Below are 17,818 nucleotides of genomic sequence, written 5' to 3'. Positions count from 1 at the left end.
GGCAGCAGCGCCGCGGGGGAAGCGATTGAAGATTTTCTCCAGTCCTGGTTCCTTTGGCAGCCTTTAGGACAGGCAGCGGTTCCTTGCCAGGGGCGAGTGAGGTGCCCAGGTGCTGTCACTTCACTGCACTTGCCGCCTTCTTGTTGTCTGTGTGCCCACCGCCTGGAGGAAGGAGAAACGAAACCGAAACACAATTAAAAAAAAAAAAAAAACCGAAACAAAACTTGTGATACTTATTTCTGAAACATTGACCTGAACTGGGCTTCTCTGTCTGATGGTTTTGGATTATTGTTGATACTTCTGCGCTTGGTGTTTTTCTTCAGTTGTTTTTAGCATTGCAGTTCCTTTCTTTTAAGGTTAGTCCAGAACGAGGTGTGAGAATGGAATGTGGAGAAAAGAGAGAAAGCAGTCTTCAGTCACTGCTGGAAAATCCCAGACCTGTGAGTTTGTTCTAAGGGTAAAATGCAAAGTACAGCTGTTGTGACCAAGAGTGAGATTTGAAGAGCCGTCTTGAGGAGGAAAAAAAAAGGCTTTTCCCCCCCTTTTTTCTTTTTAAGTATTTAAGTTATTGAAGTAACAGTCGTATTTAAGCAGGAATCTGGTCAGTGCAGTTTTCTCTTGCACACATACAGTGTTTTAAGGAGCAGTCTTAACCCTAGTATGATCTATACTCTCAAGATTTTCTGATACTGTTTTCAGAAAGAAGGAAGGCAAGCTTTCATTTTTTTATTAGAGCTGAAACTCTGGTAGTGTGTAACTCACCTTGACGTGGTTGGGCTGTGAAATACAGAGAGTTCCCCGCGATTTGAGCCCTGAATTTCACTGATCTCTGATACGGTTATGTCATGAATCAGGAAACAACGTCCCCTCCGTTTTATTTTGTTTTCTGGTGTATGGCGAATAGAGCTGCCGGTCAGAAGAAGGGAGACCAGGACTGCGGCGCTGTTGTCCTTTTGTGTGGCTGTGGGGGTGACTTTACCCCCATTGCATGGGCTGGGTTGGCCGGACAGCCCCGTCGGGGCAGGGTGTGGTGAGTGATCTCTTGGATATGCTCAGCTGACTGGAGTTATTTTGGACTGGACGGAGCAAGGGTTTGGGCAGTGTGCTGTAAGGAGCAGCGTTGCTGGGGATGACAAAGCCCAGCTGGATCCTTGCCATCAGTTCCTGGTCCTGTTGCTGCAGAATTTTTGCTGGATTTTGACAGGAACGGGATAGTTCTCTGCATCCTTGCTATTAGCTATTAGAAAATCTTGCGGCTTGTGCTGCCTGGCTGATGGCTTTGGCTGCCCTTTCTTATTGTGTTGGACGTTCTGGTGCTCTGCTGTGCGTATATTCCATCTTGGGAGGAATAATAGGATACTAACATCAGGCTGTGGCGAGCAGCCTGGCTGAGGGGTAAGCTTCATTCCGCTTTACCCTTTGAAACTTCGTGACTGGAGCTCTGTTACGTGGGGCCAGATCCTCCCCTTATCTGCCGCTTGCTGCTGTTACATGATAGTGGTGGCTGCTGGGGAAAAAGAATGGAGCCTGTTTGTTCTTTTTATAGAGAAGGTGTTTTTCCCATGTAATTCTCTTGCAGCTTCTTACTCGAGCTCTTTTCAGTGTGATGGGCAGATTGAATTCTTTGTCCCAGAAGAAATACTAGGAGGTTGGGATGGTTTGCAGTTGATGTTATTCTGCCCATGCTCTGTGAGGTTTTTCTCTACCCTTTCTCTCAGCTTTTTTAAAAATGAGGTAGAATTTTTTCTGTGTTGGCAAATGTGAACATACTTGTCCTTCCTGCTGCTGAGGTGCAAAGGTGTTTCAGAGGAAGAGAATGGAAAAAAATTAACAGAAAATAATTCTCAACAGTGTCAATTCAGAGAAGTGAGAAGCTGGAGGGAAGAGAGAGAAATCAGGAATATGAAAGTTATTTGCTGTAACCTCTACTAGACCTAGGACTTTTTAGGACAGATTTTGCCATCTCAGCACAAAGTTCATCTTTCCAGGTCCGTGTGTGTTTATTTAATGTGATGTCTCTTGCGCAGCACAGCATATGGCAGTTGTGAAAGAAAAACCCCAGCTCAGCGAGTATCTGCCAGCATGGATGAATCAGCGGGAAGGTTTGTTAGCTGAGGGTGGGATGATCCCCTTGCCCCTCAGGAGACCCGGGAAGAGTCTCAGCCTCTGAAGAGAAAGAAGAGTCTGTGGCTGACAGTCTGGAGCAGTTTGTGGGAAAGGTGCCGCTGAACTCTAAAAGCTCAACAGATGACCCAGGGCTGTGCTCATTCTGTCTGACTTGAGTTACCCAGAACCTAGCAGGAAAAAATACCTTCTGAGCCCTGACATTGAGGCTGTCAGTTTTTGCCGTGCCAGCCAGGGCTAAAGTCAAACAGGGAGATTTTTTTTGAGATGAATACTGGATTGACTATAGCACACAGACTGCTAGAGTGCTGTCTCTGGCAATGTGCATCTTTAAGATGCCAGTTAATAGAGACTTTTTTTTTCTTCTGAATCTATGTGTCATGTGTGAGCACTTCTTTGCTGAGTGGCAGGAGAGATGACAGGAACTTGTGTTTGTATTAAGCTCGTAGCTAGTCCAGTGCCTTAACGGTGAGGGTTGCTGTTGTGGAGTGGGAGGAGGAGAGGATTTGCACAAGGTGACACCATCGAATCAGAAGCACGCTTCGTAAGGTAGATCAGGTAAAACTCTAGTATATACTAAATCCTGAAGTACTGTGTGCTGTAGTCCCCTTAAGCTTCTGAGGTGATCGTCGAACCCATAGAGGGATAAGCTGCTGCTGCTGTTTCTGCCAAAGCTGCTGGCATGGGCGTGAAGCACATGGAGTTTTATGGATGGCAGAGCAGAGTTTTCGTTTAGCTTCTGGAGGGAAACTTAATATCTTGTCATCTATCTGAGAGGCAGGAGAGGTGTAAGGTAGGGCAGGCAAAAGAACTGGATGCCATGATTCTTCTGATTCTGACCACAGCTCTCTGCTGCCCGAGAGTTTGACCTTAGGAAACCCATGGGATAGGACCACATCTCATTCTGTGTTTGTAAACTACCAGTGAGGATGTTGATCCGTGGCTGAGAAGGGCAGTGCGATCGAGACTGGGTGTGAAGCAGTAGGAGGGCGTTATGCTCACCGGGTTTTAGAAAGGTGCTGTCTTTTCACAGCCTTGCGGTTGTGCTTAAAGTCAGAATAGTTCTGATGTCCTGAAGAGGGTTGGAAGAAAAGTGCTGAATCTTGGCTTTTTCAGTGTTGGTTTTGGAAGGTAGAGTCTGTACAGTCCCTTTAGGGAAACGTATGTGAGGCTCTCCCTGCTCCCAAGACTGCAGGGTTGGTAACAGCAACAGGTTTTACCCAGGGGCCTTTTTTTTCTTTCCAATAGCTGAAATCAAATCACTGACTGTAGCGTCTTGATCTGGGGAGCTAGAATGGTAATTAATGTTCTGGTACAGCGGAGTTTCTGTCTCTGATGATGCCATGTATTGCTGCTGAGTCTTGATTTCTTCTATGAATCTGCCAAGGCTCAAAAAAAATCACAAAATGTAAATCAACATGGCATCACACTGTTTTGAAAGGTGCTTGTTACTCTGATACGAGATAGTGTTCTTGTACTGTCCACCCTAATGACGTGTGCAGAGGAAAGGCAGGTGGCATTTCACTGAGTAGTAGAGTCTTTCTGATGACGATAATTTGCTGTAACAAGCAGGAAGCAGTTGTGCAGGGGCCTAATGGCAGGGATGTGTGTTTTAGCTCTGACTCACAACTGATTTAATGTTGCTTTTTGTCTCTGCTGTGGTTGTCTCGTGCTGTGTTTGACTTGGACCAGAAGGAGAGCAGGGTGTTCCAGTCCATGATGTCTGTGACGAGATTCTCCGTGGCTGACAACATCACACATTCGACTGCCCTGGTGACCACGGTGGATAATGTGACAGCTTGGTCCCTGACGACGATGCAGGCAATCAATGACACCAACATCACTGTGCCACACAAGTGCCTGCTGTTGCTCTATGAGGACATCGGGAAGTCCAGGTGAGATGAGGGAGATGGGACCATGGTCTGACCCTGGGCTGGAGGAAGGAGCTTGTTTTCTCAGAGTTTGGTTGCGAAGGGGCTGGGGCTGGTGCCCTGCCTTCTAGATGCTGAAGAACAGGAAAAAACTTTTATTTACTTTTTGCAGAGTCCGCTACTGGGATCTTCTGCTCCTGGTTCCCAATGTGCTTTTCTTTATGTTTCTTCTCTGGAAGCTGCCCTCTGCCAGGGCCAAAATCCGGGTCACTTCCAGCCCAATCTTCACTACATTCTACATACTGGTGAGTACCGCTCTGTGCATTTGAAATGATGAGGTTTTTTATTTTTTTGATTTACCGCTCATGGACAATGTCACTGAACTAATGGAGAGAGAGCCTAGACCAGATCTCACAGGGATAAAACCTGGTTTTAGTTGAAGGTGTACTACAAGAAGCAGACACAGATTTATTTTTTTTTCACTGTCTGAATTATGCTTTTTGCAGATGCTGGGACCATATCTGCTGGATTTAAGTGGATTTCTGTTCTCCTGTGGTGATTTTTTTCTTTTCTTTTCTTTTTCTCTTCTTGTGTTGCTTTGCTGTCTTGGAATCTAGTTTCTTACACTTTCCTTGCTCCTTGCAGTAAGTAGCATGTGACACAAAACCGGCTTCTTACTGAGGCAGTGAAAGTGAAACACTAGAGAATAATTTGTGTGAAGCTATTGAAAAGCTTGGTCATCTGCTGTGGAAAATGGTGAAGTGACAGGATTCTGGTTAGTCTGGGAATGCAGAAACCCAGCACTGTTGGTTTCTTTCCCATCATATCGAAGTGGCTGCTGACTTGATGATGTTCTTGATACTTCTTAAGGTGGAAACAGAATATATAGGCAGTACAGTTACAGTTCTCAAACTTCTAAGATCTTGTCTGTTCTCCTCTTTGCAGTTTAAAAAGGCACAGGCAACTTTTGATGACATTGAGGTAGTCTGTTTAGTAATCTCTGAACGTTATACCTATTAGCTGTGATAGTGCTCACAGGGTGTGGTAAATGCAACTAAAGACCTACCTGAATTTGGTTAAAAATATCATTCAGAAGCTTTATCGCAGGTGCTTTTGCCATCCTGGCTTGCCTGGGTGTGTAGCAGAGTGTGCTTGCTCTTCCTCAGTGAGATGAGTACAGGTTGTAGAAGTAAATGTGTGTTTGAGCAAAACTCCTGATAAACCAAAGGGAAGAAAAAAAGTGAACTGACTTTATGCTGTTGACTTTTTTGAAACAGTGAGAAGCAAAAAGTGATGAAACAACCTTAGAGGAAAAAACTTTCATTCAGTTTTATCTTCTGAAGTATGTTATTGCGAAATGAGGATGGAAGTGTGTTCTGTGAGGGTTTCCTTTCAAACGGCTGTTTGTCATGTCTTGAAGGAATGCTATCTTGCAGAGTCAGTGATTAGATTGGGAAGAGTCCCTACCTACTTAGAGAGGAAGCAAAAAGGGTGTGTTTTCCTCTCCAGTGAGTTGCTGCTGCTCTAGAACACCATTCTGTTCAGTGACCCTTGTTTTTTGTCAGTGTTTTGTCCCTGAGTTTTCCACCCCAGGAGGGAGTGTTTGTATTATTCTTCCTTTCATGCCATTTGCATCTCTTCTTCCTCTAAGGAGGAAGATATTTGGCTGTAGGTGGCTTATTAGTCATTTCCTTTCTCCAGTCACCTTGGAATCAGCTTGGACTGTTTTTGTTCTCTGATAGATTTATCTGTCTCATACCTGCATCGTTAGAATTGACCTGTGACTCGGAGAATTTTATCTGGAAAAATCTGCTTTCTTAGAGGGTAAGTCTGCACAGCGGAGGGTAGATATATCCAACTGAGCTCTTAATTGCACCGTGTGGCTGTGACAGCACAGAGATCCTAAATTAGCCTTGCTGAGCTCCATGCTGTCATGCTTAAATGGTACATGAGCTGACTTGGGTATCTCTACGTTGTGCTGTGCAGCAGGGTAAGATGTTTTAAAGCTGTTGGCTGCAGCTGATTCTTTTGCCTCTGCATTCCTGAGTGTTGTCAGTGTTGAGTGAAAGAACTGCAGATTTTAGTTGTATCACAGTTCTGGAGTGTGGTGGTTGGTATCAAGTGGCTTCTGTTATCCGATGGGATTGGTTTATTCAGTCATACCAAACACTTGATCCTGTGACCTGGAGGGATATGTTTTTTGTTGGGTTTCTTCCTCTCCTGCCCCAGGGGACTGAAGGTTGAGAAGACCATTTGCCTGTGAAGACACTGGTATACGAAGTGGATGAGACCTCTTCAGAGCTGTTTAGTCTAATGGTTGGGGAAATCTGTTTCTTCCTAAATTCTGAGCCAGTACTCCTACAGCTAACAGGCCTGAGGAATCTTCTTCGGGAAATTAATCTGCTACAGGAAAGCCTTAGTGCACATTATCAGCCTTGAAAGCTGCCCTGGAAACAGTATTCTAAAAGGGTTTCAGGTCACGGCTGCATACATGCCTTTTGACATGACTTCACTTGTGGTATCTTTTTGTGTAGGTATTTGTGGTGGCTTTGGTTGGTATTGCCCGTGCTGTTGTCTCCATGACTGTGAGTGCCTCTGATGCTGCCACAGTTGCTGACAAGGTAGGTACAACACTTGTTTTAGAGGCTCTGCTTTGTGCAGTTCTGGTCACAGGTTCCCTTTTGTGTACCTACGAGAAGAATGTGTTTTTTTGCAGTACTCCGAGCTATGTGTACTATGGAATCCTGTTCTGATAGTTGTATCTAAATGATCACAACATCCAGGGTTGTAAAACAATGGACTTCCTAAAATAGATGCACAAATAGTGGCAGCAAAACTTTCCTGTTGCAGGGATGGAATGACTCTGTTTTGCCAGAGCTAAACGTTTGGATACCTTTAGTGGACAAGCAAGACCTGGTCTTTATTATTCTTACAATATTTGAGTAGCTTTTTAAAAAATATTTAATTCTTTTGTATTGAAAGTAAATAAAACCAGATTCCCTTTTGAGACTGATACCGGAACGTCCTCACAGTCGCTCTGAGCGCAGGGTGAACCCTTAGCAAACAGGAAATAGCTTTGTACGTGTGGTTCCTTTTTAGTCATTTGACTTTTAGCAGAATATGACTTAAAACAAAAAGCTCTGTAGTTTTTGAGCTGGTAGAAGAAGAAGAGTCACCCACAGAGTACAGCTCTTCTGGCTCTGTTCTCTGGGATCAGTGTGGTTCTTTTGCTTTTCCCTTTAATGTCACCTGTCAAAGCGTTGCAATGCATTGCTTGGTGTGAGTGGCTGGATGTTTGTAGCATTTTCACTCACCTCTGTTGAATAGATGTAGGTCCAGGCCTTGAATAATGGAGAAGAGGTGAGAAGGTGCCTTTGTTCAGCTCTGTTGGTGTTGCTGCTGAGTGCTCCTTGCTGGGAAGCCATGCAGTAAGACACATACTCTGTCAATTTTTCCTGTAAACACATGTTCTATCATGTCTATTACATTTATTTTATTTTCTCTCATGTACACAGAGTGTATTTTCTGAGATTAGCAGTGTCTCATCAAATGCCTCTTAAAATCTTGTGTATCTTCAAAAGAGAGTGCCACTCAGTGTTCAGAGGAAGAGGATTAATAAGCTAGAATCTGGGTTCTTGTTCTAACTTTGGCACTGATTTATTGCATGACTATCTGGAAGTTTGCCTCACCTGCTGGTTTTTTGGTCTTGTTTCACCAAATAAAACATGGGAATGAAAATGACAAGGTGGAAGTGTGGCTTTCGAGTTGAACATGCTTTAGATTTAGGGGCCAGTAGCTTTGGAGGAGTGCAGAATACTGAGTGTGTTCAGTCATAACTGTACTGCAGAATCCACCCCTTTAAGAACTGCCCCTGTTTAATATTATACTTTTTGGGTCCTCTTGGGTTTGTGCTCTTCGGGAGTACAGCAGAAAGAACACATCCCAGGCACGTGACAGTTCCTCAAGTGTGGCAAACCGTGGCCACTTCCTCTCTCTGTAGGCATGCTATTTGCTCGCTCCCATGCAACTGTTCTGTTCCACAGGTGTGGATAAGGCTTGGAACAAGCATATAATTAGCATTCCTACAAAGCATGAGGAAGGTTTGTGGAAATGACCTGCAAGGCTGTCATCCCCTGGAGCAGAGAGTGGAGTTTTGTTTTATTAACTTCTGGCTGATTCCTGTCTCTGTCTAATCATGTTTGTCTGGTTTCTGTTATCCCTCAGATCCTGTGGGAGATCACAAGGTTCTTCCTTCTGGCAATTGAGCTGAGTGTGGTGATTCTAGGCCTTGCCTTTGGTACGTGTCAGGAGGTTTTGGAGTGCTTTGAATGTCTGCTATTCCCTTTCTTTCCACAAAGGCTACATCTGTAAGTTTGTCGAGATGCTGATTCTATAAAGTGAAGGAGCTCTAGGATAAAGACAAAGGACAAATTGGGCAGTTTTCATTCGAAATGGCTGAAGGCCTGATTATATTTACAGATCTGTGGTCAGAGGTAGAGGAAAGGGGAGTTGGTAGGTGTCACTGTTGCATCTGCCAGTGGGACATCTGAGCACTAGTTCTCTAGTTTTTTCATCTTTTGAGGTCTCATAGAATAATTTAGGTTGGAAGGAGCTTCTGGAGACTGTCTGCTCCAGCATATTCCAGTGCAGATTTCTCTAAATTATGGAAGTGCTTCTCTCCTGCTCTAACCCAGTCTTCCATCAAATTCTCTTCTTGAGAAGAAACTTCACAGTATTTCAGTGTACATGATTCTGGAGTAATTCCTGACTCTTTTTTTTTTTTTTTTGTAACCTCAGCAGAAGGACTTAGTTGCTTTCTGTATATTATTGTGAGCAGGAGGAAAGCAAGTTAAAACCTGTTATTTTGTAAGTATTTTGTCTGTGAAAGGCTCACCTCTCCTAACAGAGAAGCAGTTTCTAGTGTCTGAGTGAGCTCTAACCTTCCCTTGAAGGCCTCTGGAAATACAAATGTTTTCCTGTGTTGGTTTTGGAGAGAAATTATTTTTACCAGTTCTAGGATTGGATCCTGAGTCACTTTTCTGTTCCTTAATTCCAGGTCACCTGGAGAGCAAGTCGAGTGTGAAACGTGTTCTGGCAATCACTACAGTGCTGTCTCTGGCGTATTCTGTCACCCAGGTGAGTACATCAGAGCAGAATCATGAGGCTTTGCAGAAGAGGGGACTTTTCTTAGAGTTAGGCAGTTAGGTGTGGGACTTCTGTCTGGAAAGTGACAGCTTTGCTGTTGGGATGAGGTTCTGGGGGAAGACTGGATGCTTGTGGCAGTGTCCGAGGATCCCCAGAGCAGACACCAGACTGTATGTCCCTGTCCTCTCCATGGCAGGACTGGCTCAGTCAAAGTCTTTACATGAGATGAGGTTTAGGTGGATTGCCTTGTTTAGTGAACCTTGGAACAGGAGTGAGAGTTTTTCCAGACCTGAGCCACAAGTTTTGACTCTAGCCTCCAGTGCCATCAAAACTCGATGGAGAGACCTGAGGTGTGCTTGCCAGATAAGGGCAGTGCACCGCACCTCTTAGCTCCTTGTAGAGCTGAGAGCTCCTGTTTCCCTTCATTCTAGCAGCTGGCTTGCTAGCTCAGTTCATTAGCTGTGTCTCCATCTCTGAACAGTGTGGTATGTGTCTGGATTTATTCTCCTCAGTACGTAAGTGGTCAGCCCTGTGTCTCTGTACTTGGGGCGGCACCAGAATAACACACAGATCTTTGTTCCGTGGCCAGGCTCTTGCTTGCAGAGGCAGTGAGCTGATCATTACCACATCATGCTGGAGGAGCCTCATTAAATATCAAGTGTATCTGGGTTCAGTGGTGCTTACAAGCGCTTTTTTCTCTCTGCTGTCTGTATGGTAGCTTCTGTTCATACTATTTTTCAGGGATTCAAGTGAATGAGACAGTGTCCTTTCCCAACTCTTGCACAAGTGGAAGCTTTCGTATTCTGGATGTTTCAGCCGGAACGGTCTGCTTTAGAGATGGGAATGGAACTCTCGGTGTATTTCAGACTGACAACTGCTTGCATCCCCTGTCCCTTCAGTCTCTCTTCTGGAATGTCATTGATGCTGGTTCCTTCAGATGCAGATTCCTGCCACCTTTTCCCCCCTCACTTCTTGTCTTTGGTTTCTTCCTCCTCTCCTGTGTGAGCTTAACTTGGTCTAAGCAGAGTAATGGTTGGGTCTTAGGTGGCAGGGACCGCTGTTGTCTGGACTTCTTTAAACACATTCTCCTTTGTCCAGACACCCCCTTCAGTGAGGATGCTGCCTATAATGGAACCATGTTGGTGCCACTTCTCTCCTAGGGCACCTTGGAAATCCTGTACCCTGATGCCCACCTCTCAGCAGAAGACTTCAACATCTATGGCCACGGAGGGAGACACTTCTGGCTTGCCAGCTCCTGTTTCTTCTTTCTGGTAAGTACTGGGAATGTGTTATGTGCTCTGATAGCTTATGTTTTCTAAATGGGCCAGGGAGGAGGATTTGTGTATAATAAGGCGTAGTCCCCCTCCTGCCTGATGCAGTGCAGCATTGATGCATCTTGTGTGGCAGGGAGCAATAGAAGGTGTGGTGGGAATGGTGTAAGCTGTGGTAGCTGAATTCCAGCTGATCTCAGATGTTCTTTGCTCTCTCAGTGACCAGCCTTTGTATGCTGATGGGGTGAGGTGTGGGACCTTCGCATCTGCACTGGGTTTAATATCAGGGGATCTGTGCCTCTGTTCTGAGACATCCAGGGAATGCGTGACGCCACACACCATCCCTGCAAAGATTGTTGAGTTCAGTTGCCAAGCAGCCGTGGAACAGTTAGTTCTTTGTCTCAACAGGTCTATTCCTTGGTGGTGATTCTTCCAAAAACTCCTCTGAAAGACCGCATTTCTTTGCCCTGTAAGTGACTGCAGTGTGTTCCATAGTGTAGTTGATGACAGCACCAGGATAAAACAGAGATGGGAGCATCTGGTTCCTGTGTGTGGTTGTGCTGCAGATACATCCCACTGTCTCAGGGTACAGATACGTGGCAAAGGACTGATAAGTTATCACTGGACAAATAGCATGGTTTGCCTTCTGGAGAGCAGAGTAAGAGCCATTACATTGCTACTTCAATAGCAAAACAATTACATTAAGGAAACAAGATCTACTGCCCAGTTAATGATACTGATGTAATGTAAATATATAATCTTCAGAGAGCCGTAAGAAATGGCTTCTTAATAACAGCTTCCTTTGAAATGCATGTATGGTGTTAAAGGGTACATCACGGTCATCCCCTGGGAAAGAAAGGCTAATGGAGAGCTGCTTACTAATTTTTATCTGGACATTTATTAAGATGTTTCTCTGGTTTTTCTTTTTTGTTGCAGAACATCTGCAGTTCTTGAGTAAGGAGAGAAGCAGTTACTACGATGTTTGCGTTGAGCTGTTCTCTCTCTGAGTAGTGTTGGCGTTTATGTGTGGGGTACCCTGAGGGAGCGGATGTGTGTGGCACATGCCACAAGCAGGTGGTCCTGGGCCTGATCTGCCTGGTGTCCAGCATCCACTGCTGCTCCTGGCCAGGTCTCTGGAGCAGTTTTGTTAATGCTGTGCATTGGAAGGGCACGGCTTCTGGTTCAGCTGCGGGTTTTCTGTTTACTTACTTTCAATTATGTGACTGATATTGGTTCCAGGTGCTTGCCTATAAAACTTTGCATGTGTTGCCATGACCATGTGTCTTCAAAACCTACCTTGTGTGTATGTATACATATGCAGGAGGGTGTGGGTTAGCCTGCTGTACCTCCATCAATCCTGCCAGCATGGGACAGGGAAATGCAGTCTTAATTCTTCAGGAATTCTTAAATAGAGAAGATGGTGATATGCTTCTGTGGGGTTTGCCATCTCCATCCAACAGATTGGCACTGGGCTGGTGCTTATGAGATTGAGCTTCATCTGTGTCCATGTCTTTCCCACAGCCAGGAAGAGTTTTGATGTTTATGCTGGAATCCTGGCCCTGCTTCCTGCCCTGGCTGAACCTGGTGCAGGGCCTGGGCAGTGCCCTCCTCTGTGTGGATATCATAGAAGGACTGTGGTATGTATGCTGGGGAGGAGGTCTGCAGCCCAGTTTCTCGTGTTGCGTTTGAGTGTCCTTCAGCACTGCCTCTCCCAAGAACACACACTTGTGTTGTGTTCCTAAGGAGGAATAAAGCTGTTGGTTCTGGTTTGTGCCAGAAGACATCTAAGTGGTCGGGAAACAGAGTGGAGAGGTCTGTGTAGCTGCATGCTCTGCAGTGGTCTTGAAGTGGTGAGTGAGAGGAGTAGTTTGGATCCACTGATGCCTGGCCATTGGTTTGTTTTTCATAGGTAATAAGGGAGGAAATAGTCTGTTTGCTAGAAATAGCATGGAGATACCCTTATTCACATCTGGAGTCTCATTCACAGGGACCAGTGTCATTGGTCAAAATTGGGAGCACTGTGCTCTTGGTCAGACCTTGGCTCTTGGCATGATTCCCTCTAAGTGTCCAGGAACAGTGACATGTGGTAGTGGCAATATCTGTTCCTTTGCATCAGTTTGAATTTGTTTAGCCCAAGGCTTTTCTTGTCCTCTGGATGCTTTGGAAGGAAATTGGATCGTGTGGGGGGATGTGAGTGGTGTTATCCAGCTGTATTGTGCTTGAGTGCTAAATTCCTTCATGTTCCTTTTTGCCATTGACAGCTGTGTTGATGCTACGACGTTCCTTTACTTCAGCTTCTTTGCACCTCTTTCCTGAAAGGCTTCTTCGGGTGAGTAGCCAGGAACAGGAGTTTAGAGGGTTTATATTGTCGTTTAATTGTTTTGCACTGAAGTTCTCCCCATCTGTAGAATAAAGGCAGTGACTAGAATGCCAGTTAGGGAAACAGTTTGTGATTTCTGGCCATAAAGTTCTTCTTGTGTGACCCAGGGCTTCTTTCTTCTATCCAAGACTCCTTTGTATGCAAAGTAGAGCTGATAGCTGTATTCCTCTCAAACATTTATGAGGATCAGTTCTTCAGCGCTGGCCTCCTGTTTAGTGCAGAGTTTTTCCACTAAAGTTGTTAACTAAATGTTTAGTGAGAGATTGAGTCCCAGAAGGTTAAATGCTCTCCTGGGTGGGTTTTGGTGTAGGCTTAGAGAAAGGGGTTAGGTGACTCTTGGGCTGAGGGGTCCTCTACAATGGGCCCAGGAGTCACCCGTTCAAAGCTCTCGAGAGGGTGATTCCTGGGTCGGGGTTGCCACCGTGTGGCCACTCGGAGGAGATGCATCGTGGTAGGAAAAACCGAGTGGTTTAGTATAAGCTTTAGCTTTTATTGTCCACAAGCGATAAACAGCAGGCTTTAAAATGACTAAGAACATAAAGTACTCCTAAAATACCAAAATGTGCCTCTGCTGCTTTCTGAGATTAGAAGGGAACAGTTTCTGGAGTTAGAGATGGAAACTGCTGATTCACAAGTGTTTGTATTTTGCTTTTCCTGATGTGTACAGATGAAACTTGAGTTGGACCCCTGTTCTGCTGGTGTCACTAACCAGGCTGCTGTGGAGTCCAGTGGGGTTCAGATGCTGCTGCCCTCAGTAACTCAGAACTCCCAAAGATGAGAACACCTTTACCACACTAGAGTCAGGATTCTGCCATTTTTATTTCTCTCAGGTGACTTAGTCCAAAGCTCCATTTCGCATTACTTTATGGAAATTACTCTGCTAGGTGAAGTTCAGGCCTGGAAGCTAGTGTGAAGCGTTTTTAGGGTCTGAATACACAATTTCTTAGTGCTGCTGAGTGGACAAGTGGCTGTGATACTACATTGCTTAAGCATGTATTTTAAATCTTTAATCATTCCAGGTCTGAACCGAAGATCCTTTTCTCCTACAAATGTCAGGTGGATGAACCAGAGGATGTGGATGTGCACCTACCCCACCCTTACGCTGTCGCCAAGAAGGAAGGAATGGATTCTGGGTTCTACTCCAGCACTCAGATCGACACCACAGCCTACCTGGATGACGTGGCCTCGATGCCGTACCACGTGGGCAGCATCAACAGCATAGACAGTGACCGCTGGAAAGCCATCAATGCCTGAGGCAGGGCTACCCGCTTCACACGATGCCTCATTTGTTTCCTTCCAAACTCCCTGATACCACAGCTGTTAGGATGTCCATTGGAAATCTGTCCTTGGCTACCTGCCGTGGCTTTCCTCTCTTCCTTAGGATTTCCAAAACCTATTGTGAGACTAAGTTGGCAGCCCAAATCCTGTTGGAAAGAACATTTGCTGTCGCTACCTGAGAACTACGTAGAACAGTTTGGTCATAAACCTATAAACGCCAAACCTTCCTGATCCTTCGTGTTCCAGGTGTGAATATGACCCAGAAGACAGGCCTGACTGGCACCTCTTCCTTTTCAGTGACTGAAAGCACTTGTCTGCCAATTACGGGAATGGCGTTTAGGGATGAGGGTGTTGATTTGACTGCTGTATTGTACATATATAGAGAGAATTTGGTGGTTGAAACCAAAGATGTTCTTCCTGAGCTTTTTCAAGCAGCCTGGTTGCCTGGGTCTTGTCGTAGTGCAACAGCATAGGTGGTGGTAGCAGTGTCTGAAGAGGGAAGCTGGGCTTATCTCTGATTTCAGCTAATACTGATGAAAATCATTAATTGCAGTTGCTGGGAGTTGAAAGAAGTGTTGTGAGTGTGTGGGAAGGAGAAGAGAGGTATGAAGAGGAATAAACTCTTCTTTGTGCCTTGGGAGCATTCTGGGGGGCTAGCAGCATGGATGTGAACAGGCTGAGCACTAGGGAGACAGAAGGACAGACAGTGCTGCTGTCTAGCTGAGCTGAAGGAGCTGTGGAACAGTCTATGGAGGCTGTACTACTGTGCGTGTGAGCTCAGAGGAAAATCTAAGCAACAACACTGAGTCAGGGCTGAGTTTCAAGAATAAATCTTTGAAGTAGGTGCATTTTCCATCTGCACCCTGCTTCATGGCTGTGGCAGGGTCTTGGAGAGTGCTGTGAAGGAGGAAGCTGACTCTGCAGATGAAGGCTCCAGAGATGTTCAGGTGCTTGAGGCAGAGCAGAAGCCCATGATGAGTCCGAGCTGTCACTGTTTAGTGACTGGAAACTCTCAAACACCATAGGTCTGCTAGAATCAAGCTGGCTGGTGCTCTAAGTTGGAGATAAGTAGGACGTGGAGGTGTTTCTCTGGCAGTGGCCTTCTCGTATGTTGCAGTTCAGACCCCCAGGCTTCTGCTGGTCTAAATAGGTTTTATGGCTCGATACGTTGAAAATACTTATGTGCATGTGGAGCATGGTTCATTTAAGGACTATCTGGAACTTCTTCTTAACATCTTCCATGGTGGAAAAGGGACTGCTGTTGTCTGAGCTGTCTGGCACGCAGTTTCAAAACATCGTGTTCCAGTCCAGGGACTGTTCAGCTACAAGCTGCATCAGGCTGGTTTCTGGGACGTACTGTGTTCTCCAAGGATGATGAGGTGTATTCCTCTAGCTTTGGGGGTCCTCTCCTACCTGAAGCCTCCAGGTAGGTGGAGATCTGCTATAAGCAATAGCAACTTTCCATTCAAGGTGGTAGAAAGAGGGAATTTGAAATGGTTGGGGACTGTGAATCTCTTGCCCCAACTCACTGCTGTTCTTGAAGAATATTGAGGTGAAAATTTCTGGGAAATCGTCATGCAGGGTGGAAGCATTAGTTTGGATCACGAGCAGGTAGGGGAAAGGATTTGCTACCGGGTGTTCCCACTGTAGGGAAGGAATGTTTGGGTAAGAACACAAAGTTCATATTGGTTGCCAAAACTATGCAGGCCCTTTGCTTATTTTTTTTGTTAATGAGCAATGCACCCCCCTCTGTTCTGCCTGTGGACTTTGCCCTGCAGGCCTCTAAGTAGCACTGACACCTTGAAAACAAACCAACCTGCCTTTTTTTTTTTTTTTTAAATTTACTTTTGAGGAAAATAGGCTTCCATTTGTCTATGTGCGAGAGCTGAATTGTCTCGTGTAGGTCAGTAGCCTTTCACATTTCCTCTCCATGCAATGGCAGTGTAACGGTGGGACAAGCAACTGGCCAAGTCAGTCCTTGCCACAGGAGAGAAGTGTTCGTGCTCCTCCTGTCACTTGCTGTGAATCAGCCTGAGCCGCACTTGTTTGCTTACTCTGAAAGCGATGGATGACATGGTGCCTGAATTGCCCTGCTGCTGCTCCTGGTGCTGCTTGCAAGACTGATCCTGAGCTGCTGTTAGAAAGCAAGGGGAAACCTGCAAAGTTTCCCTGGAGTTGGTGGGCCTTGGGCAAAGCCAAGAGATATGAAGGTCTTAAAGCAGTTGAGAAATGAAGGAGCAACTGTTTTTCCATCCCAAGGAATATTTGCTGGCTCTCAACACCCTGACCTTGGTGATGTGAAGAGCAGGTTACGAATTTGCCTTTTTATCAGCTGAATTCAGTGCTGAAGGATCACCTGTGCTGGTGGTCAGCATGTCCATCCTGTCCTTTGCTGGCAGGACTCCGGTATTTCTGGAGTGTCCCCGTGTTCTGCTGCTGAGGAGCTTCTGTGCTAGGTCATGAACTGACCTTCCTCCTGTTGTATTTTTATGTATATATAGTGCTTTGGGCCATATTCAAAATGGTCCTTGAGCATACATGTGTTATGTGTGGGGGGTAAAAAGAGAAAATATAGAATAAATGTATATTTTTGTTTGTTAAATAAAGAAATAAAATTAAGTTTGGCATAAACAGTCATAGCTTCTTTCTCAAATGATCCATAGTATGGAGACAATAAAACTTTCAGATTTTTTTTTTTTTAAATCCCTGAACAAATTTGGCAGATAATGGAATAACATTATGTCCTTTGTCAGAGATGGATTTTTTCCTTCTTGGAAGGCTATTACAGGACCGCAGATGACTGCGGAGTGTGGTTTCCAGGTCTAAATAATGAACTCTTCACTCGGTAACTGGATCTTGCTGTTCCTGGGCATGTCTAGCATCAGGGGTCTTTGCTATAGGATGTCTTTGTTGCTTGGGGAAAGGCTTATGTGGAAGTTGGAACTGACTCTTGATAACTTCTTGTTCTGGACTTTGCAATGAACCCTGGCTGCAAGGAGCACAGGATAGCCGCCGAGTAACAGCAAAGCGTGCTGGCAGCAATCGGCACCCATCGGTTTCTCTTTGGCGGGGTGCACAGGCTGGGGAAGGGGGGTGAGCTTTGTCTCTACCCTGGGACTGGGTCATGCCCTCATGCAATAAAACCTTGTTGAGCTCCTTGCAGGCTCCCTGCAGAAAACCGTGTGGATAGCCCTAGGAGATACTACCGCTGGAGTTAACTTGGCATCTGCTGCTGCGTAGATGGAGAGGTGTTTAGGTTGCTGTACAGCTCCTCCACTGTTATCACGGCTGCTTCCACATCAGCGTCCCACAGGTCGTGGGCCCTTTTGGGCGTCCTTAGGCTCTTGGAGATCATAGGAAGGCATGGCTGCAGGTGTGGTGTGCGGTTTGGTTTGTCTTTGCTCGCTCTCCCTCCTGGATCTTTGCAGATGATGCCCACTGCCTGGCTGGAGTGACACCGCAAAAAGGCCTAAGGAGGATGACAGGAGCAATCAAATTTATGGGAAGACTTTGGGAGGAGTAATTCCATTGTTGAGAACTAACCAGCCCAGAGGAGGAATGGTGCAGGGCTGTGAAACCCTGAGAGGAGCGAGGAGGCGAGTAAGGAATGACTGCTCATGGGCTTTCTCCATGGGAAACCTGGGTGCCCTCAAATGGAGTGAGCAGGTGGCAGGCGAGAAATAAACAAGCGGCTGGTGAGAGCATTCCGGGAGGGGTGACGGTTTGGCTTTGGCCAGCCCTTTGCTCCC

The 17,818-nt window shown here is 45.7% G+C and overlaps 1 protein-coding gene across 1 annotated transcript; it reads left to right on the top strand.

The window, feature by feature from the left end:
* The first annotated feature begins 3,892 nt into the window (after positions 1-3,892).
* Positions 3,893-14,045, top strand: TPRA1 (transmembrane protein, adipocyte asscociated 1). Its single transcript, XM_010074914.1, is given in 12 exon segments — positions 3,893-4,019; positions 4,168-4,300; positions 6,530-6,616; positions 8,220-8,292; positions 9,052-9,131; positions 10,301-10,411; positions 10,820-10,880; positions 11,933-11,985; positions 11,987-12,048; positions 12,673-12,716; positions 12,719-12,740; positions 13,811-14,045. Coding segments are annotated over 12 exon segments (1,041 nt in total). The 5' UTR covers positions 3,893-3,939.
* The last annotated feature ends 3,773 nt before the right edge of the window (positions 14,046-17,818 follow it).

This window comes from Pterocles gutturalis, unplaced genomic scaffold, assembly GCF_000699245.1.
Source record: "Pterocles gutturalis isolate BGI_N339 unplaced genomic scaffold, ASM69924v1 scaffold52232, whole genome shotgun sequence".
NCBI classification, from domain to species: domain Eukaryota; kingdom Metazoa; phylum Chordata; class Aves; order Pterocliformes; family Pteroclidae; genus Pterocles; species Pterocles gutturalis.
This window is presented reverse-complemented; position numbering and strand designations above follow the sequence as displayed.